Source organism: Trichechus manatus, unplaced genomic scaffold (genome assembly GCF_000243295.1).
Source record: "Trichechus manatus latirostris isolate Lorelei unplaced genomic scaffold, TriManLat1.0 scaffold00205, whole genome shotgun sequence".
NCBI classification, from domain to species: Eukaryota; Metazoa; Chordata; class Mammalia; order Sirenia; family Trichechidae; genus Trichechus; species Trichechus manatus.
Genome location: NW_004444141.1, coordinates 3,346,728 through 3,372,240, shown reverse-complemented (window position 1 = coordinate 3,372,240; position 25,513 = coordinate 3,346,728). Strand labels below are relative to the sequence as shown.

The 25,513-nt window shown below is 45.2% G+C and overlaps 1 protein-coding gene across 1 annotated transcript; it reads right to left on the bottom strand.

The window, feature by feature from the left end:
- Nucleotides 1-2,243: 2,243 nt before the first annotated feature.
- STOML3 (stomatin like 3) lies at nucleotides 2,244-25,513 on the bottom strand. The gene is made up of 7 exons (XM_004388077.1): nucleotides 25,356-25,513; nucleotides 12,206-12,309; nucleotides 12,052-12,124; nucleotides 8,434-8,516; nucleotides 6,479-6,682; nucleotides 4,529-4,663; nucleotides 2,244-2,475 (listed from the first exon to the last, which is right to left on the bottom strand). The coding sequence occupies exons 1-7, from the start codon at nucleotides 25,405-25,407 to the stop codon at nucleotides 2,251-2,253; spliced, it is 876 nt and encodes a 291-aa protein (XP_004388134.1). The 5' UTR covers nucleotides 25,408-25,513; the 3' UTR covers nucleotides 2,244-2,250.

Here is a 25,513-nt window from a genome sequence, read left to right as displayed (position 1 = left end):
TTCAGTTAAGGATATTCTATCAATCCTGGTAACAAGCGTACTACACTCATGTGGCATGTTAACAATAGGAGAAACTGCGCACGGGGGAGAGAGGGCAAGCGGAACTCTGTACTTCCCGTGCAGTTTTTCCGTGAACTTGTAACTGCTCTAGAAAATAAAGTCTATTTTTTTCAATGAGTGTTAGAATCATGATCTATTACAAGATTCTTGAGCTGTGGATTGTCCGAAAATCCTATCAACTATGATATAGTTTCATGAAAAAAAATAAGTCGCAAAGCCAAAGATAGAATGGGATCTCCATTTTTTTTTTTTTTTTTAACTGAAGCCATTTATATATGGTTAAGAGCTACGGCTGCTAACTGAAAGGTCGGCAATTCAAATCCACTAGCCATTCCTTGGAAACCCTATGGGGCAGTTCTCCTCTGTCCTATAGGGTCTCTGTGAGTTGGAATCGACTCGATGACAACGAGTCAATGTAAGGCATTAGTGGTTCAGTGGTAGAATTCTCACCTTCCATGTGGGAGACTCAATTCCCAAACAATGTACCTCATGCGTAGCCGCCACCTGTCAGTGGAGTCTTGTGCGTTGCTGTGATGCTAAAAAGGCTTCAGTGGAAATTCAGACTAAGACAGAATAGGAAGAAAGAAATGGTGATCTCCTGAAAAGCAGCCAGTGAAAACCCTATGGATCACAACGGTCCCATCCCCAACCAATCATGGGAATGAGCAGCACTGGGCAGCGCTGTTTTCCCTGGGGCTTGGGGTCACCGTGAGTCAGGGGCTGAGTGGCTGGCAGCTAACAACATGTATGTGTTGACAGTAAGGTGTGTGTGAGGCCAGTGCATGGGGGTGAGGGGAGCAGAGATGGGGCGTGGGGGGAACATGGGGAAGGTGGGGTTACACAGGGAGTGTGTGTGAGGTGGGTGGGTGTGTGTGCACATGTACGCTTGCTCTCACAGTCCTGGATACGGTGGAAAGCTGCAGTGGTGCATGGACTTCCCGAACCTCAGAGTTTGGTACTGAAGACAAAAGGGGACCGGGGGACTCCTTTTTTGCCTTCTATCCCTTTCCTTCTCCAAAAAACTCGATGGTGTGTAAGAGTCGGACCTGGTTTTAATCCTAGCCCAAAATTTACTACATGAGGCATTTTGGGTAAATTATTGAAATTAACTTCCTGACTTCGCTCTCTCATCTGTAAAAGAAGAATATTGCTTAGAATCCATAAAGAACTGAGTACAGTGTAACACACAGCAGACATGAGATAAATGGTAGCTTAAAAATTCTAGCTCTTTTCACAGCACGGATCCCAAAAGGAAAGTGAACCTTGGCAACAAAACAATCTCCAACAAAACACTTTTCTTTAAAAATACATCCACATTCCATGGCTTCTTTATTTTTAACAGGGTTTGTTTTTGTTTTGTTTTGTTTTTTTTGGTAGAGTTTACAAATAATTCTCAATTACCTTGGCTTTTGGGAATAACAAGAGAGTGAAAACATGAAATCCACAGGATGTTTTTCCTCAGTGATTTCAACCAATGAAACCTTTCCAACCACTCTCACCTGTAAGGAGTAAACTGCCTGGCGCTTGCTGTCTTCCTGTGCCCTGTACCCCCTCTGACAAAGGGGCTAGGGGGCTGAGAAGTGGCCAGCACCCCCACCAGGACATATAGCAAGAGAACCGGGCTTGTGAGCTGAGGGCAATGTGGCCCGTGTGTTTGGTGATAAGTTTGCAGCTGGAAGCCTTGCTCACCTGTTTGTCTTGGACATCATCATCAATCATCATTTAAATCCTCGTGGGGCTTTTTTTGTAATTATAGACGATTTAGGAAATAATTAGCTTAGAATTATAAAGCAAATATCTAGTTGAACTATGGGACCTATGTTACTTTACAAATTATTTGAAGCGCCTCTTAAAACAATTAAAAAGTAATTCTGATATCTTCATCACAATCCCCCAAAGATTTTCTCTTCTCCCCCTACTGTATAGTATCCTGCTAAAAGTTAGAGACAACTATTAATGAATTATTATAAGAATATTGCAAAGGTGTCTATGCTTTGACAACTAAAAGTAGTGCATAACCCTCGTTTCGTAGTTTGTTCTTGCAACCTCTCTAGCGTCTGCCTGCTAATCCTAGGCCTGCTGAGCAGCTACTGGGCTTGAAATGCATTGTTCTCGCCACTTCTAACTGCTGGGTGCTCGGCAGACAAAGATGTGACTCCCTAAGCAATGGGCTGGCCACTGAGGAAGACCTCAGGCTGTGTTAGGAACTTTCCTGTGGTTGTTGTAACTAACACCACCAATGCCCTCGAGTATATTCATGGGCAGAGGAAACACAATGGTGGAATTCTTCTCTGTGGCTACGGCGGTCAAGGTCTGCAGGTACCGTAGCTGCAGAGCTACGGGCGACTCTGCCAGCACCATGGAGGCTGACTTGAGAGATTTCGAAGCATTCATTTCTCCTTCCGCTGCAAGGACCTAGAATGACAGAAATAAAAGAGTTCAGAAGCAAAAGTTGGCTGCCAGGACTGCTGCCAGTTGCCATTGAGTAGACTCACAGCGGGGCGGCCTTATGTGTAACGGAAGGAAACATTGTATAGCAGAAGGAAGCATGGCCCAGCCCTGAGCCAGCCTCACCATCTTTATTACATTTTGTTGTTAGTTACTATCCAGTCAATTCCTGCTCATTTCGACCCTACAGGGGCAGCGTAGACTGCTCCATGCGGTTTTCAGGGTGGTGACCTTTGGGAAGCAGATTGCCAGGACTATCTCCTGAGGAGCCTCTGGGTGGGTTTGAACCATTAACCTTTCAGCTAGTAATTGATCACTTACTCATTTGCATCACCCTGGGACTTTGGCATACTAGGGATTTTGTTTTCTGTGCCCACACAGGTACCCTTCCTCCAGCCTGCACTTGGCCACGTGCGTTTGAGCTACTTCCTTCCTTGGCAAGGATAAGAATTTCACATCCTAATGTGATTAGGGATATGGCAGGAGGTTGCAGGAAGCGGGAGAGATATTTTACAAATCATGAGTCCCTGGATTTCATTTTCAAACAGAAATAAAAGCACTCACTATCTTTAACACAGTACATACTTGGCCATCTACCCCGGTAATGCTCTAGGTTGCTTTGCAACCTCAGAATCTGTGGCATTCATTTCCCGAGAAGGCTGAAATTCAAGGCCTAGTCAAGGCCTCCAACTGGCTTTTTTGATGTTGTAGTTTTTATTTCTCACAGGAGATGTTTTTATTTCATTCTGCTGCCAACTCAGCTTCTTGCATACAATGTAAGAATTGTTCCTTGTTCTTTCAGCCCTTGATTACAAATAGTAGGAAGTGCCAGTCAGATAACACCCACTGGAAATCTCTTCAGTATTCCTGCCCCTCTTCTAGTTCACAGATTTTCCAAAGAATGACTTGGAGCTTTGCTGCCCCTACAGCGGCACCCTCTGCCCTCCTGGCCTCACGGCAAGTCCATTGCTTTGAGCTGCTGGAGCTCAGCAGGTAAGGAAAGAGGGCAGGGAAAACAGCCTCACTGTGCCAGAGGGTCCCCAAAGTCTTCTAATTTCCATTCCCCGAGGCGCCGTGGGGGCACTGGAACCTCCAGCCTTTCAGTTAGCAGCCGGGCACGTTAGCGGTTGGCACCGTCCAGGACTCCCTTTGTTTATATAAAAAGAAAAGACTCAGGTAGTAGACTTTTGACCTCGCCTATCAGGGGCTGCCAGCATCCTCAGTGCTCTCGAGCAGTACTGGTTAAATACTCTATTCAAATAAAGATCTACCCAGGGCTTCCGCAGAGGCACACAAGGCTTCTAATCTAAATCGGTTTCTGTTACCTCAGGAAACCCATCCACCCGGACACAGAGGGCAGAGATGGAACAGATCAGGACCAGGGCGTGGGGAATACTTGCAGTCCAGTAACAACGCTAGAAAACGGATTCTCAAAAGGCAGGCCCCACATGGGCTACCTCAGACCAGCTTTACAGAAATGCAGGTTCCTGCCCACCCCCCACCCCCGACTCCCCATCATTCAGTGTAAGGGGAGCCTGGGACCCTTGTTGCTGCTCCTTGTCCCCAGGGACTCGGTGCAGCCAGTGTTAGGACCCACCGGCCTGCTGCTGAGTGTCCTCTTGCCCTGACAGCTGTTAAAGCTCATTAGACTGTCACTGCTTTTCCACTCAGGGGGAACCATCTCCGTGAAAACTGTAAAAAAGAACTCTTTTCAATAAAAGGAGTCCTTGGTGGCACAGTTAAGCACTTGGCTATTAACCGAAAGGTTCCCATCTACCCAGAGGTGCCTCAGAAAGAAAGCCCGTCTGTTTCTAAACGATCACAGCCATTGAAAACCCTAGGGAGCACAGTTGTACTCTGAAACAGTGTGGTGGCCGTGAATCAGAATCAATTCGACGAGAAGTTGTTTTTTCCTTATAAAATTGTGAGCCGCGCCCTTCTGTCCCTGTTCTAGCTGTGTGTGCCCCAGGCCAGGCGGCTTGCCCCATGTGCCGGCTGGCCCAGCAAGATCAGCCCTCACCCTAGCTCTGGCTTCCCGCCTGGCCTCGGCCTCGGCTGCCATGGACCTCTGCAGCTGCACTGGAATGCGGACGTCTTTGATCTCCACGCGGGCCACCCGGATCCCCCACAGCTCCGTGGCATCATCCAGTAAGGTCTGTTTCCAGATCAAAAGAAAGAACAGTGATCAGAACGCGGGAGGCATGAGGTGAGTTTCTGGTGTGTTACTTATATGCAAGGTGAATTTCTGTCTTTTCCTCCTCTCATAATCACATTGTTTAGATAAGACATGTTTGGGAAGGGAGTGGGAGGTAGCAGCCCCGTGGGTCACTTTTGGGATTAGAACCCAGGAAGGTTCCAGGAACAAAACCTGAGATGTCTTTTAGGGGGCAGTCTCCCAGTGGGACCATGCCTCAAAACCATTCCTAATGAAGTATATGATGTCTGTCTAGATTTGAGTGGACACCCCAAATTTGCTTTCACTAATACCGGGCAGACAGCAACGCATCGGCTCCTAGACAGACTGGGATTTTGTCCTGGCTCTGCCATCGCAGCTGTGAATCTTTGGGCCAATTACCTAACCTCTCTGAGTCTCAGTTTTCTCACCCATGAAAGGTTTCCTTTCAGGATCGTTCTGAGGTTTGGAGACAATACAAGTTAGAGATCTATCAGTGCTTAGCAATGATTCGACCAATGTTATTATTGGGTAATTTTCGAGATATAATACATCATGCTCTGTTTAACCCCTGTCTAGCCCCTGCCCTGTGGCCAGTTTTAAAAAGGTAGCAGAATTAAACTGTGAGCAGAAGCAGCCTAAAATCAGGGATGTTCTTGTCTTTTGTAAAGCCCTAAACCCACTGAAGACATCTTCCTAGGGATCCTGGGAAAGGAGGGATGAGGAAGAGTGCCTTGAGAAACAGACTAGAGGGCTAGTTCCCCAGAAGGGAGGCAGGCAGAGGTGCCTGTGCTTCCAAATGGAAGAACCCTTTCTGAGATCCTGCAGGACCCCGGGAGACGGTGACCACTCCCACCATGCCCTGACCTGCCGGCACTGGCAGTCATCAGTGTCCCCAGCCCGCAGGGCCCTTACAGACACGGGGGTTATCGTGCGGAACGCATAAAACCGGGGCCTCTGCACAACTCAGGCCTGGAAGTGTGCCAAGAAGATCACAGCTGAACGTCCCTTTTATCTTTCTGTAAGAAGCAGACTCTGAGGCAAAATTTAATTGATTTAAGAAAATACAGAAATTTGATAGTCTATAAACAATCATAAGAGATGAGATTGATACATACTCACAATATTGTAATTACTATTGCGATTAGTTGCTGTGATGTAAGAATTTCCAGGGATGTCACACGTCTGCACTTGTCTAAGCTGAATCCTGGCCTACCTTTCACACTTGGCTGTAAGCAGGAATGTACGCACTGCCTGAGAAATGGCTCGACTTCTGGGTGATCTAAGCTAAAAATACATCTGGTCTCTAACCTTGTCAGAAAAGGATAAAGTGTACAATGCTAATTCAGATGTCAAATTCCAAAGACAATGGATAAGGTGTACAATTCTTACAGCTCCCTTTCCCCACCCAGATGTTTAAATTTATAGTTTGTGATTATAAAGCAAAAAAATGAAAACACAAACTGAAGCCTGCCTGTCCAGAACAGTTGTCTGTCTGTCGGTGTGTGGGGTGGGGGAGGGGGCATGCTTTTAACAGCTGATATTTGAGAAACCAGTCAAACCAGTTGCCATCTAGTCAACTCACTGTCAGTGTAGAACTGTGATTCACAGGGTTTTCAGTGACTGATTTTTTTGGAATCAGATCTCCAGGACTTACTTCTGAGGCACTTCTGGGTGGACTCGAACCTCCAACCTTTCGGTTAGCAGCCAAGCGTGTTGACTTTTTGCACCACCCAGGGACTGATAATGAAAATAAACGAGTTAAAGATGCAGGGTGTTTGCTCTTGGTGTCTTTACCTGGATGCTATGGGCGACCTCTTCTCGGCCAGCTAAGATCTGGGACAAAGTCTGTGTCCCTAAGACGTTTCTCAGCGTGGTCTGAGCCAGCAGAAACGTGGCTTGGTGGACGTCACTGACGTTAGCCACTGCCGAGACAGCACTGTGGATCCTGTAATAGACGACTCCATCCACCTGAGTTGTCACGGAGTCTCTGGTGAGGATCTGGGGAGCAAGAACAGGGTGAGACCACATGCGGATTCCTTTCAAGGCAACTGACAACTGGATTTTGGGAACAGTGGTGGTTCAGTAGCAGAACTGCCACCGTCCACCTGGGAAACCCTGTTCAGGTTCCAGCCAACGCCCCTCATGCGCAGCCACCACCCGTCTGTCAGTGGAGGCGTGCGTGTTGCTATGATGCTGAACAAGTTTCAGTGAAGCTTCCAGACTACGATGGACTAGGAGGAAAGGCCTGGCTGTCTACTTCTGAAAATCAGACAATTAAAACCCTACAGATCACAACAGTCCAATGTGGGGTGACCAGCAGTGTTTAGTTCGTGCGTGGAATTGCCACGAGTCGGGGCTCAGCCAGTGGCAGCTAAAAACAACAGCGAGGCAGCCCCTGAGCCCTCCTCCTGTGGAGGCAGGGGGGCGTGGGATGGTAACGACAGCTCACGCTAGCCGTCGTGAACATCCTGGCTTGCCTAGAGCAGAAGAGCATTCTGGCGGATAACAGAATTCCTACATGCGCGTGGTCTATCCTCACGCCCTGGAAAGGTCTCTGTGGCCGTGGTATACAGTGTTGACACTCGCCCACCAGAAACCCTGGGTCTGGCGGGATGAGAACAGCCACCACCTTCCATGATAAAATGTAACCCTATCATCCTCAGGACTTATACCTTCTACGCGGAGGAAGAACACTTGTCTCCCTGATACGCATGATCTCTGCTTTTCAGATTTCATCGGGCCTGATGGACAGCACTGCTGCTTAGGAAACAGGTGGCACCAGAGACTGGATTCTGTCTTCAGGTAAAGAAAAACAGACTTAGTTCTACCAAGGGGCTGGGCGTCAGTCGTTCTCATCGATGCAGCAAGGTGCTTCGGAGCAGATGAGAGGTTTCTGGGGTTGCCATGGGAGCAGAGCGTAGGACTGTTTATTGCAGAGCCAGAAAATGCCCACAGAAGGTCCCCAATAGTCCAAGCCCCGCTGTGATTGGCGCTCAATTCTAAACTCCGTGCTGCAGCTCCCTCCAGTGGCACGGAGACATGGCTGTCATTTCTCAACTACTACTTTCCTGAACCAGGGAGCAGGAGTTGACACCTAGATGCTAGTTTTCTGTCTCCTGGTCACCTTCGCCCTCCCACACTCTAGGTCCTGCTCACACCTCCCTTCCTCTTCCTGAGCCATTTTGGTTATGAGCAGGGGGCATGCTTCTCTTCCCTATTTTCCAATTATAGTTTTTGATCATTTATTAACAGTGCCTCAAACACTGAAAAAAGTTATTTGAAATCCCAGCGCGGGTGGGCCCCTTGTGCAGCCTCTGCTCCTTCTGCACGCTTAACCCACTTGGCTGCATCCAAACACAAAAGAACTAAAGTCAAAAACAAAGGCAAGTGAAGTAGGTATTACTAAAAAAGTGTCTCGGAAAGTGATGGAGAGGTGCTATCATAATCCCTTGCCGGCCCCCAATTAAACTCCTCCACAGGGGACGTGACATGACGTCACCTGTCTCCCCTCGTATCTGCTCTGCCCTCGCCCTGCCAGCTCCCCGCCATGCCATGGCTCTCCTTCCTCCCGCTGCCTCCCGCCCCGCCATTCCAAGCCTCCCTTGGCCTCCATTCTCATGGACAAAGCAAAGCCCAGTCATTTCATCCTCCCTCTTACAGTTTAAAAACAGAATGTACAGTTTAAATGGTCCGTGTAATGGCGGAGATAGCGGTTTTACTTCTCCCAACAGGTCTGTAAGGCCCAGTACCTCTTGCGGAGGAATGTTGCAGGTCACAGTTCGGAGATCAACCTTGACAAATACATCTACGCAGGGCAGGACCAGGACCAAACCTAGGGAAACACACCCATTGAGAACAACAGCTATGACGGATCGTCTCCCGACTGTGTGGCTCCACACACTTCTCAGCTGGTCTTTAACACGTTCACCTATAGTTTGGGGATTTCCTCCTGTCACTCAGTGACTACAGGACAGTCGCTCCCTAGGAATTTATTTTCTGTAAGACACTAAGATCCTTAAGAGCTACTTTTTAGATTTCTTTTTTTAATTTAATCTACTTCTATCCAAGTATTGAATTAGACATTAATTTAAAAGGGTATCTATATAAGCAATGTAAGCACTAGGCTTCCGACCTTGAGTCTCAGTGGCTGCTGGCATTCACAGTCACCTGGAGGAGCACTGGTGGATCCTCAGCTTACACTCTCCGCATAGCTGGGTTCTAGTTCACACACAGCGGCATTCCCCACTGCAGACACTTGCCCTTCTCTCTGAGTCATGAAGTATTTGGGGGCAGGGTTGGGTGGGGGAAGGATGCGTATAAGAAAGGTCATTTGAGGACTATCTGAATCCTTAACATTACCCTGGTGAATGTTCTTTGCAGCAAGAGTTACAAAGACTAGATCCCAAGCATGTCAGCAGGATGGGGCCGCCAATCCATTTCCATTTACCAGAAAGGTTTTGCGTTCTTGTTTTGGTTTTCAAACCAGAAAGAGGTTTTTAGGTTGAGCACCATGCGGAGGTCTGATAGCATTATAGGAAAGGGCTTCTGGGGTGCTTTCTTTCTTTTGGTTTCTAAACTTTTCTTAAACTTGAGGTGAGGATACCAGTAAAAAAGTTAGGCGACCCCATGTGTGTCAGAGAAGATCTGTGCTCCATAGGGTTTTCAATGGCTGATTTTTCCAAAGTAGATTGCCAGGCCTCTCTTCTGAGGCACCTTTGGGTGGACCCGAACCTCCAACCTTTCTGTTAGCAGCTGAGTGTGTTAACAATTTCCACCACCTTAAAAACAAACCAAACCCACTGCCATTGAGTTGATTCTGACTCACAGTGACCTTTAGGACAGAGTAGAACTGCCCCATAGGGTTTCCAAGACTGTAAATCTTTACAGAAGCAGACTGCCACATCTTCCTCCCATGGAGGGGCTGATGGGTTTGAACCACCGGCCTTCTGGTTAACAGTGGAGTGCTTAACCATTGCACCACCAGTGTTCCTTCTGCACCACCTGGGAACCCCTAATATTTACATCCTTTCTGGGTGCCAGGTCACTGTGATTAAGATCATGATCCTGGAAGCAGAAAGAGTTAAATCCCAGCCCTACAACTTACTTGCCTTGTGACCTTGGAACATTCACCTAACTTCCCTGAGCTTCAGTTACTTAATGTACATTAAGTAGAATAATAAGGTCATACTGATGATGAAGGGTGATTCAACATGATAATAAACACAGTGGCAGGCATGTATTAAGTGCTCAAGAAGTGACATCTCATTATCAGTATTTTTATTATTAGAAAGTAATTTATAATTGACAGAAGTGGAGAGATTTTCCATTAGCAATTTGGATGATTTCCCTCTGGCCCTTTGGACTTTCTGAGGTAACTCATTAACCCCAGAGACATATATGACGAGAGTGGTTACCCTGGGACATTTAGTTTGAAACCTTCTGGGAAATTCATTTAAAAGAGATACATTTTTCTCCAGAGTCCTCCCAGTTATGGCTATTCTCCTCCCCCAGATCTGTTTTATTTTAACTTATGATTTTTAGTTGCAATGCAGCTGGGAAGTGTTAACTTTGTTCTGTTTTACCTCATTGGATGATCCTAGCTCTCTTGTTTTTGACAAACTCATAAAAACATCCATAGTAAGTAATTCTTGTCCTCTTTCTCTTAGATCCTTCATGGAGTCAGACACAAAGAATTACACTGTTTGAACTGGCCATGCCTCCTTCAGAAGCTTCTGCTTCTGGAGTTTCTACTCTTTCGCATAACGGGTATCTGAGTGTCTGTACATGGTCGAATGCAAAGCACAGAATGTCACAGGGAGTCAAAAGCTCCTGCCCCCAAAGATATTACAGTCAAGTTGGAGAAAAAAATTTTACTAAAATTACCATAGTAGGGGGCAGAAAACTAGTGTCATCGGAGAAATATAGCTAATAACCATTGTTTTCCATGTGTCTTCTAAGATGCTGTTTTTGATAGCCCCTCATTTCAAGAATATTAGAATTAACCATGTGGAATCGTCATTTTTGTGGGTCAAAGACTGTCAGATATTAGCAATTTTATATGGTTCAACCAAATATACACCAAGAGAAGTTACGGATATTAAATCAATATCTTACTTCTAAGGAGCTCTTAGTACCTGACCAACCCTCCTTCCCCAGTTAACAGGTCACCATCAAGTCAACTCTGACTCATGGCAACCCCATCTGTGTCAGAGTAGAACTGCACTCCATAACATTTTCAATGGCTGATTTTTTGGTAGTAGATTGCCAGGCCTTTCTTCTGAGGCATCTCTGGGTGGACTCGAACCTCCAACCTTTCAGGTAGCAACCGAGTGTGTTAACCAACTCCATGCTATCTCCATAAAGAGTCTACACTGACTCTTCATCTACTTCAGACATGGCTTAACGCTCTCTGTGGGCTTTTCCTTCCCAGTTGTTCTCTAGTCTCTCGTGCATCTCGTCTGTCCATTGGTCATTTCACTGTCCACTGCAGTCTTCCCCCAGCACACACCTTCTCTCCCTGTTCTAGTCGGAGTATTTGCCCATGGCCGGGAAGTTCTGCAGAAATTGCCAGAGGCCAGATGGTATGGGATCTTGAAAGACATGGTAAGAACTGTGGATTCTTTTCTCTCCTGTAACTCATGTTACCTACAAACACTAACATCTTAGGAGGAGCCAAAAGCAAAGACAAGGCAAAGGGGCAGGGAAACCAGATTACTGGAAACAGAACAACCAGAACGGAAACGATGAGAAAATTGACACACTGAAAAATGTCACCAATGTTACTGAACAAATTGTGTAGAAATTGTTAAATGGGAACCTAATTTGCTGTGTAAACTTTCACCAAAAACACAATCAAGTATTTTAACTAAAAAAAAAGAGGGAACAAAGTCAGTGTTGTATGCCAGTTCTCTCCTGTAAAGGAATATAACAACAGAACAGCAGACAGAACGTTGGGAAATGAAATACAGTGTGGAAAACTTTACGAAGGATCTACCATTTTTGTCACCTTAAAACAGCAGTGTATTTGGGCAGCAAACTAGGATATATTTGGGCAGCCGCCAAAGATATTCCATGTTCTGAAATATGACAATCTGGTTATATTGTTAGTCTGAGTAACACTCCTGCTTACAGGGCTTGCTACAGATTGACAACCCTGCAGAGCACAGTTCTACCCTGATGCACCTAGCGGGAACTGACTCAATGGCAACTGGTTTGGTGGTTTTATTGTGCAGAAAGGCAGTGCTCCAGGTTCCTGTGATTTTTCTTTGACTCTTAGTAGGACCACTGGGGGAAGGAATGGTGGTAGTAGTCACAGTAACACAGGAGCCCGCCCATTAATCTTTGTCACGGCAGCCTTGGAGTCATACCTGGCCGTTTGGCTTTGTCAGCTTGGATGCGTCCCAGTCGGAATACAACAGCACGTTCATACTCCTTAATGATCTAAGAGATTAAAGGAGAACACTTAGTCTTAATGGCTCATCAGTTCGTAGGGAGAGCCCCATTTAGTTCCCAGGGTATTACCTTCAAGCACATCCATATGGAGATGGGGAAGGTAATGATCATCAACAGGAAAGAGAGGAAAAACAGGATCCAGCCACAAACGCCAAGCCGTTTATTGCTGATGCCTGGGAAATAAGAAGGAAGAAGCTTGGAACGGATGTGGCTCTTAGAAGAGCCGTCAGTGCTGGGGGGAGGGATACCCAGAGGGCTGGCCGAGCGGGACGTCTCAGTGGAGGGAACAGTCCATCCACACTCATGAAGGCAGCAAAAACACAAACACATAAAAGACGTCCATTCGGGCTTTTAGAGATTACAATTGACCTGCGCCTCAACACGCACAAGACATTGCTCCTCGGCGTGTGGTTCACAGACCACGCACATCAGAATCATCAGGATGTCGTTTAAGGAGACAGATTACTGAGCCCCACAAATTCTCCATGTGTAACTCAGAGCAACCTTCTGAGGTTGGCAGGTAGATACTATTATCCCCAAAGGGAGACAACGCGGCACAATAAAAAAACATTTTGAAGAGCCCTCAGGTATGAGTTTCCATGTGAGCTCTCTCACTTAATTGCTCTGTAAATTTAGGCAAGTCACTCCTGAGCCTCCATTTTCTCATCTGTGAGATGGGGAGAGAAGTCACTTACACTGGAAGATTTGATGAAGATTTAAAGAGATTATGTTTATATGGAACCTAGCCCATACATTAATATGTATATTAGTAACGTGTATTACTACTATTATCCCATTTTGTAGATGGATAGGTACCATAGGAACTTGTCAAGCCTAGGTGTTTGGCATTTCTGACTTTTCATGGAATTTTGTTACATTGGCTCATTTTAAATTAGCTAAAGGTCAGTACACTAGATGTCTTGTTGTTAATCACGTATTATGATAGCAGGGACATTTTGGCTTAGTGAGTATTGACCTTGCGATAAGATGGACCTGAGTTCAAATCCTACTTCAACCAACCTAAAAGTTATGTAGCTCTAGCCACATCAATTACCTAATTTTCCAAGTCTCAGGATTCTTGTTTGTAAAGCACACAGGCCTGGCTGACTCCTTTACTTTTGAATTCTTTATATTCATCATTTCACCTCCTTTTTAGTTACTCTTCCTTCTTGTTCCCTTCCCCTGGCAATACCCCCCATTCTCACTCCCACTCCTACCCCAATTAATGCATTTTCTCCACACGAGCACCAGCATGGATAATCCCACAAACACCTTATACTGAATTCCCCCTCCTCAATTGTTCCTTTTTCATTGTCTCATAGAAAACTGGTGACGTAGTGGTTAAACGCTAAGGCTGCTCACCAAACGGTCGGCACTTTGAGGCCACCAGACGCTCCTTGGAAACTCTATGGGGCAGTTCTGCTCTGTCCTGTAGGGTCACTGTGAGTCAGAGTCGACTTGACGGCAGCGGGTGTTTTGTCTCAGTCAATGGCTTACTCATCCACCCTATTGCTCAGCTTAGAAACTCCTGATTGTCACTGACTCTTCTCTATCCAACTCAGAAGTCACTAAGTCGATAAAGGAGAATGAAGAACACCAAAGACACAAGGAAAGTATTAGCCCAAGAGACAGAAAGGACCTCATAAACCAGAGACTTCATCAGCCTGAGACCAGAAGAACTAGATGGTGCCCAGCTACCACCAAAGACCGCCCTGACAGGGAACACAACAGAGAGACCCAGATGGAGAAGGAGAAAAGTGGGGTGCAGAATTCAAATTCTAGTAAAAAGACCAGACTTAATGGTCTGACTGAGACTGGAGGAACCCCAGAAAGCATGGCCCCCGGACTCTCTGTCAACTCAGAACTAAAACTATTCCCGAGGCCAGCTCTTCAAAGATTAGACTGGACTATGGGACATAAAATGATAGTCATGAAGAGTGTGCTTCTTAGCTCAAGTAGATACATGAGACTAAACGGGCAGCTTCTGTCTGGAGGTGAGATGAGAAGGCAGAGAGGGTCAGGAGCTGGTTGAATGGACATGGGGAATCCGGGGTGGAAAGGAGGAGTGTGCTGTCACAGTATAGGGAGAGCAATTATGGTTACATAACAATGTATGTATAAATTTTTGTATGAGAGACTAACTCGAATTGTAAACTTTCACTTAAACTACAATACAAAAATTAAAAAAATATATATATACCAATGCTACTCTCATTCTTTAGCAAAAAATGATTAAGAAAATCTCTGCAAGTCACAATAAGAACTAAAACAATGTAGAGTGGAGTGTTTTCATGAGACATCATGCCCCCTATTCAATTTTTATTGTTTAACTGACTATTACACAGAGTGAAATCTGCATCAGGCAGATGTGCTTTAGCTCTCCTATCTGTGGTAGCATATACTCTTACGTTTTACTTGGGTTCCATTTATATAACAAAATGAAAACAGAATGATCAGTGTAAACCTATAAACTACACCAAACCATTGAAACATGTGCTAGTAGACCAAACAGAGATGGGAAGAAAGAAAAAAAAACTATTCTAAGACCTGGATAAAAACGACGTTAACAGCACATACTAAGATGTTTGTGGTCTCTGTGTATTAAAATTTGGTGTATATATAACACATTCATGTGTCTGTACTATTTTCATTAGCTTTTAAAAATAATTAAAACATATTTAAACAAAAGTGAAAAAAAAAGTCACTAAGTCGATTTGATACCACCTCAAATCCTTCCCACTCATCCATTTACGCCACTGATTTGTTTGTACCTGACTCATACGTGTGAATATTTAGGAGGGTTCTAGGCTTTTGCTCTTACAAGCAATGCTATGATGAATGTTTTCATGCATTTGTATTTTTTTTATTTAAAGGACTAAGGTCCACCTGACCCAAGTCATGGTATTTTCAATTGCCTCATATGCATGTCAAAGCTGGACAATGAATAAGGAAGACCGAAGAAGAATTAATGCCTTTGAATTACGGTGTTGGTAAAGAATATTGAGTATCGTATGGACTGCCAGAAGAACAAACAAACCTGTCTCGGACGAAGCACAGCCAGAGTGCTCCTTAGAAGCAAGGATGGCGAGACTATAATCTCACATACTTTGGACATGTTATCAAGAGGGATCAGTCCCTGGAGAAGTACATCATGCTTGGTAAAGTAGAGGGTCAGTGAAAAAGAGGAAGACCTTCAACAAGACGGATTGGCACGGTTGCTGCAACAATGGGCTCAAACACAGCAATGATTGTGAGGATGGTGCAGGACTGGGCAGTGTTTTGTTCTGTCGTACATAGGGTGGCTATGAGTCGGAACCGACTCGACGGCATCTAACAATAGCAATGGGAAATTCACATAACATAAAATTAACCATTTAAAACTGAGCAATCAGTGTCATTTAGTGCATTCACAATATTGTACAACCAACACTTCTGTCTAATTCCAAAACATTTTCATCATCCCTAAAGGAACCGCACCCCTTAAACAATTGCTCCAGATTCTTCCCTCCCCCTTACTCCTGGTAACCACCAATCCGTGGTTGGTCTCTATGAATTTATCTATGATGAATATTTTTAAATGTGTGTTTCTGTGCATTTGTATAGGATAAATTCCTGGCAGTGGAAGTGTTACATCAAAGGGATTAATATTTACAGTTTTGATAGATGGTAAATGCCCTTCAAAGAGTATGTGCCAACCTGAGTCCTCATCAACATGCCTGTCTCCACATGCCCTGTCCTCATAGGTACTTGCAGTCTTCTCAACTATTGCATTCTGATTGGTGAAAAATGTCCAAGTTTTAGATACATTTTTAGTATTAAAATCTTTTGAGTACAATAGTCCTTTTATAGGCTCTAAATACACATAAAGATATACTATTAGCAGTCAGGGCTTGTCTACATAGTTAAAAGTTTAAATTCCTAAAATATGACCTTCCCAAACCTTGAGCCATATTGAGGGGGTCAGACTATTATTATGCAAGACAAAAGACAGAAAACATTTATTGTATTTTGTTTATTAGTGTTTTTTTATTGTTAATTACACAGCCCATATGAACACATTCTTGTAAAAGAAAAATTAAAGCAACATAGAGAAAACTAAAGTCCCCCTGACCATCCTCTGCCCAGCCCCGCTTTTACCCAGAGAAGGTCCACAGTTACTGATTTGGTGTCCGTCCTTAGAGACCCTTTCCTACATGTTTGCATACGTATCTTTACATCCAGTAGAGCTTGGTTTGGATTTGTAGATTTTGTTTCATGATAAATGGCATCATGCTGTACCTGAGTTTCTACTTCTGTATTTAAATTAATAGGTTGTTGTTTTTGGTGGTGGTGGTGGTTGCTATCGAGTCAGCTCTGGCTCATGGTGACCCCATGCATAACAGAACGAAATGTCGCTCTGTCCTGTACCATCTTGACAATCCTTGGTACGTCTGAGGGTTTCTCTTGCCTTTATTGGTCTTCCACTTTACCAAACACGACGTCCTTCTCCAGTGATTGGTCCCTTCTGATGATGCATCCAAAATAAGCAAGTCAAAATCACAGACAATATTCTGTTGTGATCCGTAGAGTTTGTATCGGCTGATTTTAGGAAGTAAATCACCAGGCCTTTCTTCCTAGTTCATTTTAGTCTGGAAGCTCCACTGAAACCTGTCCCCCGTGGGTGACCCTGCTGGTATTTGAAATATTGACAGCAACATGCAAGCCACCTCAGTACAACACACTGACAGACGGGTGGTGGGAACTTAATACACCTTGGATATATTTCCATGTCATTACAAACAGATCTACCTCTTTCTTCTCAATTCTGCATCATAAGCCTGTGTCTCAGTTAACCATTGTTCTGTTGAGCAACATTAAGGTTGCTTGCAATTTGCATGCTGCAATTAATGTGCTTGGACCTGCCACTCTGGCCCAGTGTGCACATCTCCGTGACAGTGTTTAGGAGGCAGCATGGTTCCCGCCACTTTGGTGTCTTCCCTCCCAGCTGACACTGCAATACTGATTCAGAAACACTGGGCATTCTGGGGCTGTGATGTTAGCAGCACAGCACACAGGCAGCGGGGACTCCAACCAGGGTTCTGGCTCTGCTTTATGCCTTTATTAAGCTCTAGGTATTTCCAAAGTAGCTAATGCCTTACCACCAACATACGTCAGCGTTTGTCACAAAGCTTCTCAGAGTCCCTTCAAGCGCTGGCATCATGAAATGCGAGCTTGAGGCTCGGCTCGGTTAGGTGCTGGACATGCCGAGAGACGAGAGGACGTGATTAATCTTCAGAGAGGTACACCTGAGCATTGGACTGCGCAGGCCTCTACTGCTCAGAGACTCAGGGAGCCCCGGGTGTCATTAGCGCAGGTTGAAGTGGGGCGCAGTGGGCTGCCATGCGCGAGCTCCCCCGCAGTGTTCCTCGCCCAGTGAGAGCCCAGCTCTGCAGGGACCACCCAGCTCTGACTTCGCGGCTTCCAACAGGGCACGATTTTCACAGGCAGCCTTTTACCTCCCCCGCCCCTGGAAGCCAAAACGAGGACTCCGTGTTGAGAATTGGATTTGAGGATTACAGTTATGACTGAAAGGATAAGTGGGGGTTATATTACAAAGGATCTTCAGAAATCTCAGATGCCGCCTTTGACTCCGACTAAATGAGAGTCCTTCCAGAGCCTTTCCTTCACGCTGAAAGGATGGCGGAAGGAAAAAGCGGCCAACAGCTACGGAGCCCTGACCACATCTAATCATTTTCTGCTTCATCCAGATGAAGTATGTGTGTTTTCTGTGGGTAAATATCACGTAACCATAAAGCAGTTGTCATATACCTCCTTCCTGGTAGAGAACTGGATTTTGCCAGCCCTATGAAATGTCCCCGATTTCTCATTCACCATTCATTCATTTAACAAATGTTTTGTTAGTTATATGCACCTCAAGCGCAGTCACCACCCATCCATCAGTGAAAGCTTGCATATTGTTATGATGCTGAACAGGTTTCAGCAGAGCTTCCAGACTAAGACAGACTAGGAAGAAAGGCCTGGCAATCTATTTCCAAAAACCAGCTGTGTCGTGCCATGAGCTGATGGCAGCTAACAACAACGACAATAATGCCACACACTGCGCTAGAGCTGAGGATACAAAGAGAAGATGGGGAACTTGCCTTCGAGGGTGCAAGTCTAGCAGGGGCAAGAGACAACAGGAACAAGTGTCAGAGTCAGGTAAGTACGCTGCTGTGCTTCCTTCTAGGAAGTCGACAGATGGTGAAACAAACGGGCACGCCCCTTCTGTGTGTGGCTGTCACGAGGAGCAGCAGAATGCTTAATACACATCTTCCCTTCCGCCTGCAAGGAGAAAGGCAGAGCCAGAACCCAGGCGTCTGGAGGCCACTCTGGGACTTCAGCTGGGGGACTCTAGAGATAACCAGGAGCAACGCTTCGGTGCACAGCCAGGAAACCTCCTGGTGCGTGTTGTCGCCATCATCCGAATCTCTCTTTAAGTAAGGTGGCACTTGCAGGTTCCACAGACCGGCAGTAAATTCACGTTGGCCTTACCCACTTAGGCGGTGAAGCAAAACCAAGCTGCGCCTGTGGAGGCATGCCTCTGAGGCAGGCTTCCTGGCGCTCAGATACACCGCCTCATCAGAGGAGACTCCAGTACCCCCTGGGACCAGGGGTGAGCGCTCAGGGTGGGACAGGTTATTTGTGTGCGGCCAGGAAATAGAGGAGAATATTCCAAATCACTAACCCCACCTGGATGGTATTAGAAGTGGAAATGAATTTTAGTAAATAAAAACATGTTATAGTTGCTGAATTCCCAGCTTTAGCTTGCTTACCAGTATTTGACTATTAGATGAACACTGCATGCAATTTCTGCCCATAGGTCTGTGTTGCTGTGAGCAATCATTTCTTTCCTAAGCAGAGTTGCTTACATATTGTGAAACTGTTTAAAGACAACAAGACAGAACGGTGCACAAATCAGGGAAATGAAAATAAAAACCACGATGAGGTGCCAGTGCACAATCTGGCAAAAATTGAAGACTGACAACATGAAGTTTCAGCCATGTTGTGGGACCACTAGAGCTCTCGTCTACACTGCCGGGAGTGTAAATTCATACAACCACCTGGAAAAACTATTTGGCAGTATCTACGAAAGCGAAACATATACCTGCTTTATGACTCAGCATCCAGCTTTTAGGGAAGACCTGAGTGCTTATGAGAGAAAAAAAAAAAAAACGTTTCCAAGAATGCTCACTGCAACTTTATTCATAAAAGCCAAGAAATGAAGAGCAACCCAAATCTATCAACAGGAGAACGGCTAAATGAAATCGCGGTATAGTCATACAAAGGAATAGTACTCAAAAATCAAAAAGAGCACGCTGCTGCCACAGGCGAAATATGGTTGCAGCTCATCAACAAAATATTGAGCAGAATAAGCTAGACACAAGAGCGGATGTTCTTTGATTCCATGTATAAGAGTACGTCCTGTATGATTTCACTTGTATAATTTCATTCTAGAACAAGCAAACCTAACCTATTATGTTAGAAGTCAGAATGATAGCTATCTCTGGGTGGTGGGATTGGTGGTGGTTGGGGTATTCACTGGGAAGGGACTCTTTCAGGGTGCTGCAAGATATGTTCCACGTCTCGATTTAGATGATCACATGTTGTTAGCTGGCATAAAGTCAGCTCTGACTCATCGGTGACCTTATGTAGAGCAGAATGAGGCACTGCCCGGCCCTGCACCGTTGTCATCCCTGTTGGTATGCTTGAGTCCATCGTTGTGACTACGGTGTCAATCCACCTCATTGAGGGTTTCCCTCGTTTCCACTGAGCCTCTACTTTACCAAACATGATGTCCTGTTCTAGCGATTGGTCTTTCCTGATGATGTGTTCAAGGTAAGTGATTCAGAGTCTCACCATCCTTGCTTCTAAACAACATTCTGGTTGTGTTTCGTAAAGGTGTGCATACCGAGCCAAACGCCGCAGGCCTGCCCTTCACCCTAGGTATGTCACAAAGCAATGCGGAACAGAAGTATGTAAGGACAGGCTAGTACCCCCACAGGATGGAGAACTCACTGCTCACCCCACATTCTCAGAAAGAAGAGCACAGAGAGAGAGGGTGGAAAACCCACAGTGGAGCCCCCTGTGGATAGGCAGGGGCCAGCCCAGAGCAGAGCTGACTCAGCCCGCTGTCTGTTCTACTCTGGACACCTGCCCTGAAAAGCTGGATGGCCCCACACAAGTCACTCAGCCTGTGTGTGTCTTACTTGCCTTCTCAGTGACATGGTAATGATGACGAGAACAGCCGGTTGTGGGGATGAAGTCAAATAATCTACAGAAAGGAGTCATGAGTCAGACCACGAGGCCCTCTAGCTGTCCAGGCAACTACCCAGAATTTTCTTAGATTTACAATTACATCGTATTTTGTTTTAGTTTAATTTTTTCTTTTACCAGACAGGACTCCGAATATCAATTGTGGATGTCTTGGTCCATCCAGATAATGGCTTCTCTATGTGTGTAACAGAGCCCTGGTGGCGCAGTGGTTAAGGGCTCGGCTGCTAACCAAACGGTTGGCAGTTCAAAACCACCAGGTGCTCCTTGGAAACCCTATGGGGCAGTTCTGCTGTATCCTATAGGGTCACTATGAGTCGGGATTGACTCAACAGCAATGGGTTTGGTTTGGTCTGATATTTGTATGAACTGACTTTCCAAGGAGCACATTCAGTAAAACCCCTAGACCCCTGAGGGTTTCTATCTGCTAAAGTAATCCAGCCACCGTCAGAAGTTCTTTCAGATCACTTTTGGAACCCTAAAAAAAATAGAGATGCCAGATCCTTAGTGCAGAACTGGATAATGATTTTATCATCATCACATGCCCTAAAGACTACCATATTCTATAACTCTAACAGTTTTTTATGGATGCCCTCGTGGCGTAGTGGTTAAGTGCTTGAAAGGTCGGTGGCTCGAACCCATCAGGAAAAAGATGTAGCAGTCTGCTTCCATAAAGATTTACAACCTTGGAAACCCTATGGGGCAGTTCTAGTCTGTCATATAGGGTAGCTATGAGTCGGAATCAACTGGAAGGCAATGGGTTTTCGTTGGTGCAGCCCCCCTGGAGGCTGCCCCCAAACGCAGCTTGCCCTGGGGCCGCTTCTCGATGAATTCCAATGTGGCTCTTTCCCTATCAGTCAAACGAAGCAGACCCTCCCTAGCCTGCCATTCAGTGACCAGGCGTGACACACTGGCTCTCAGTACGTCAGCGATTCAGCTTCCAGGTGTCAGAGCTTCCGATGGTCTTGCACAGCAGTGTCACTTATGGGCCTAGATGACCCAGGTATCTACTGTCACTTTGCAGGGCCCTGGAATTTTTAGTTAATGCGTGTGTCCTCCCTGTGAATTTTCAGTCAAGCCACATGCTAAGCCAGTTGCCATCTAGTCAACTCTGACTCATGGCGATCCCATGTGTGCAGGGCTCAGCTCAAACGTCTCCTTCTTTATTAGGAAGGGTTTGCGTCACCAGGCAACACCCCTGCATGCGCCTCTTCTGAATGTATAATACGCCCTCTATCACCACTTTACATGGCACGTTGGAAGTTTTAGTGAACGCGCCTGTCCTCCCTGTAAACTTTTAGTGCTTTAAGACCAGACATTTTATTTTTATGTTTCCATTTCCAGGGCCTGATACACAATAGATGCTGAGTGCATTCAACAGACCACGGGAGGAAGTGGCCCATCAAACACGCTGAAGTCCCAGAGTGATTCTCAGCAGCATGACAGATTTATTGATCTGCTTGAAGGTTCTGGTCTGAAATCATGACCCATTAGATGAAGTTCTCTTGTCTCTCAAGAGGGGCAATTAGCCTGAAAACCATATGCCTTGACATTTTCTGCTTCAGCGTCTGGCCTCACGCCCCCCTCACCCCCCCACCACTGTGAGAAGAAAACAAAGAGAAAATGTTTCCTTGCATCATCCTTCCCTCTCCCCACCCTCCCACCTTCTGGATTTGCCTGAAATAACAGCACTACTACAGGGTCGCACAAGTCGGAATCAACTCGACGGCAACAGGGTAAGGTAAGGGTACCTCAGCAACAAGGACGATTACTTTGTCCTTGAGATTGATGCCCAGACATTCTTGTGACAGTGTTATTTATAATAGTGGTAAATCAGAAATACCCCAAAAACACAACAATGGAGGGATCATTAAGCAAACCATAATACATTTACACAATATCATATCATGCATATTTTTAAAAGATTTACAAAAATATTTCAAAGACATAGGAAAATTATTATAGTACAATATTAAGACAGAAAAAGAAGCAAGATAAAATCATATGGACGGTATGATCCCAATTAGTAGAAACATATGTATAGTAAAAATATTGGAAGAAAATTAAACAAAATATTAACAGCATTTATTTCCAGTGGTTGAAGTTCTTTGTATTGTTCTGAGTTTTGTTGGTTTTTGAATACCTTTATAATTTTAAAAGTAACTTAAAAATATTTGTCACATCAAGTAAAAACAACAACAACAATCTCCTGATGCTTCCCAGTGTGGAGAGAAGCAATGTGCAGAGTGAGAACAGTCACGTTCCCTGGGCTCGGGGATGTAGTGTTACCAACTCTTTTCTCTCTTCACTTCTAACCCTGTGCAGATACAGTCAGTCAAGCAGAGGTACAGCAACTTCCTGCTTCTTTCTCTTGAGAATCGAGGATTTTAAGCATCAAACAGAAAGCCTAAAGTGAAGCCCTGGGGGAAAACTCTATCTTTTCATCATCTGTCATCTATCTCCCTCCTGCTTTTTTCTCTGAAATATGCACACAGCCTGCACTCGAGAAACACTTTCAGGAAAGTGGGCAAGTGCTGAAATACAGTACTACTCAAAGTGTGATTCTTTGTGCACAAAATCTCAGGCCACCCAGACTACAGTGCCGGAACTCCTGGGAGGGCCAGGATCTGTGTTTTAACAAGCTGTTTAGGAAGATTCTTATGCACACTCATTGTGGAGAAGAACTTCTAAGACTTAAGGGATCTAGACTCCAATTAACTTCGCTTTAACACTTAAATAAAGAAGAAAGAAAGGGGTGGGAGAGAATTTCAAAGTAGCGCCATGTTAGGCAACGTTTAACAACTGGGTCTTTGGGGAGAAAAAGCCCTGATGTATAGCATTTCCGTGGCGTACGTATTTCCCCCATAAACGATTCCAAGCTCCTCATGTGATGTCACTGAGCTTGGAGTTGTGAGGACATGTGCTCAGTGCCTTCTGAAGGCTAGAATGAGCCAGCGGCATTCTACCTCGTAAGGCTCTTGCTAGAGGTGACAGCAAAAATAAGAAACCAGCTCCAACTCATGGCGACCCCAAGTGTGTCAGAACAGAACTGTGCTCCACACGGTTTTTGATGGCTGTCTTTTTCGGAAGGAGATGGTTAGGCCTTTGTTCCAAGGCACCTCTGGGTGGACTCAACCCTCCAACCTCTGGGTTAGCAGTTAAGTGCCTTACCCTCTTTCCGTTAGCAGTAAACGCACAGCCCAGGGACACTGGAGGTGATGAGAAGGGCTCGATCACTCATTGTGCTCCCTCACCATTTGTGAATGGAAACCTCTGTAAAGCTTGAAGCAGTAAACAATGTTGTCTCGTTCATGCAAGCAGTGTCTGAGATGAAGGAAGACAAGGCACGGACGTGATCCCATAAACCCAGAGAATGATACAGGTTGCATTTCTCGTAAACTGCCAAAAGCATATGAAAGAACTGCCAAAAGCCCTGAAATCAAAAGTTGTAAAACATAGGCCCCGGTTCTGTTTGTTCTTTGATTGTGCAAGTTTTTCATTATATTAAAAAATCAAAACCAAGAAAACCCAGGAGCACTTTCAAATATCTCACCGATAATACAAGTTCAATCATGCCATCTACCCAGCTGATATCTTAACCTGTTAAATGGAAGCTGAAACATCTAGTTTAAAAAGCTATGGAACAGCAGTCTTGGTGAGACCTCCCACTAGCACTTCAAACAATATTTACTGCCTCCAGCATATCAGTGTTGCTGTGCCGACTCAGGAATCCCTGTGTGGCTGCTAACCAAAAGGCTGGAGGTTCAAGTCCACCCAGAAGGCACCTCGGAAGAAAGGCCTGGTGATCTACTTCCAAAAATCAGCCTTTGAAAACTCTACGGAGCACTGTTCTACTCTGACACACATGGGGTTGCTGTGAGTTGGGGTTGCCATGATTTGGTGTTGACTCAGTGACACCTGGTTGGTTTTTATGCCTACTCAAGAGAAAAATTACTTTCCAATCCAGGTAAATTTCTCTCCGTGTATACTTTTAGTTTACAAAGTGATAATGCCAAAAGATGTTTTCTTTATTTCTAACTTGTAGTATGACATTTTTGGCAACACGACTGTTGTTAGGTGCCCTCCAGTCGATTCTGACTCATGGCGACCCCACGTGTGCGGAGGAGAATTGCTCCACAGCGTTTTCAAGGCTGTGGTCTTTTAGAAGCAGATCTCCAGGGCTGTCTTCAGTGACACCTCTGGGTAGGTTGAACACCAACCTTTCGGCTAGTGGTCGAGCGCTTAACCATTTGCACCACCTAAGGGACTCCTCTTTGACGCTAGAAAGTAGTATATAGCAGCGATTAGGACATGTACTCCAGATTAAATGAACGCTTGGTTCAAAATACACACACACTCTACATCATCATCTCTTTCTGAACCTTCAACAAGTTTTCAAACACTCCAAGACTCAGTGTTGTCATTTGTAAAATGAGATTATCAGAGGATCTAGCTATAACTATGGCAGGATTTGAAAAGATAACGCAAGCAATATGCTTTATAATATAGACTAGCCATTAGGATTAGAGGTAGGATTGGGTGGGCTGAGTTTTATCTTCTCAACTTCTCTCCATTTATCAGACATGATGCAGCTCAATCAACTTTCCTTTTAATATCATCAGATGACATTTAAAGATTGAGAAATTCAGCCTCTTTGACATACCTTTGCTATCTAATACAAAAAATGAGTGCAAAGATAAATGCAAATTCTCTCTAGAACTGAAGAAAAAGAGCAAGTTCAAGAAGCAGATAGAACCAGTATAAGTAATGGAGCCAAACTCCTGGGCTCGGCATAAAATTGAAGCCGTGGCTCCATGGATTGATTCTTCCCACGCGCACTCTGTGATGCTGCAGCTCTCACTCTGCTCAGTGTACCTAACGCAAACTTAAGACAGGAAAAGAAACTTACCCACTAAATCGTCTTTATCCTGCTTCTCAGGGGAGGCTGCCCTGGAATCCATCGCATTCTTGAGAAGCTTTATCCTTGGTAAATTTTCATGTGTTTGGCGCCCTGCCTAGGTCCAAGCAGCAATCCAGATGTGTCTTGGCGAGGGGAGGAGGAGAAAG

What these genes read in the sequence shown, in the direction of transcription:
- STOML3 (XM_004388077.1), bottom strand. Translation starts at nt 25,407, where the DNA reads ATGGATTCCAGGGCAGCCTCCCCTGAGAAGCAGGATAAAGACGATTTA. An exon ending in AGGTCGCCCATAGCATCCAG is followed by an intron (nt 4,664 to 6,478) that starts GTAAAGACACCA and finishes ATCTGGAAACAG; the next exon opens with ACCTTACTGGATGATGCCAC. An exon ending in GGCGGGAAGCCAGAGCTAGG is followed by an intron (nt 2,476 to 4,528) that starts GTGAGGGCTGAT and finishes CTGTCATTCTAG; the next exon opens with GTCCTTGCAGCGGAAGGAGA.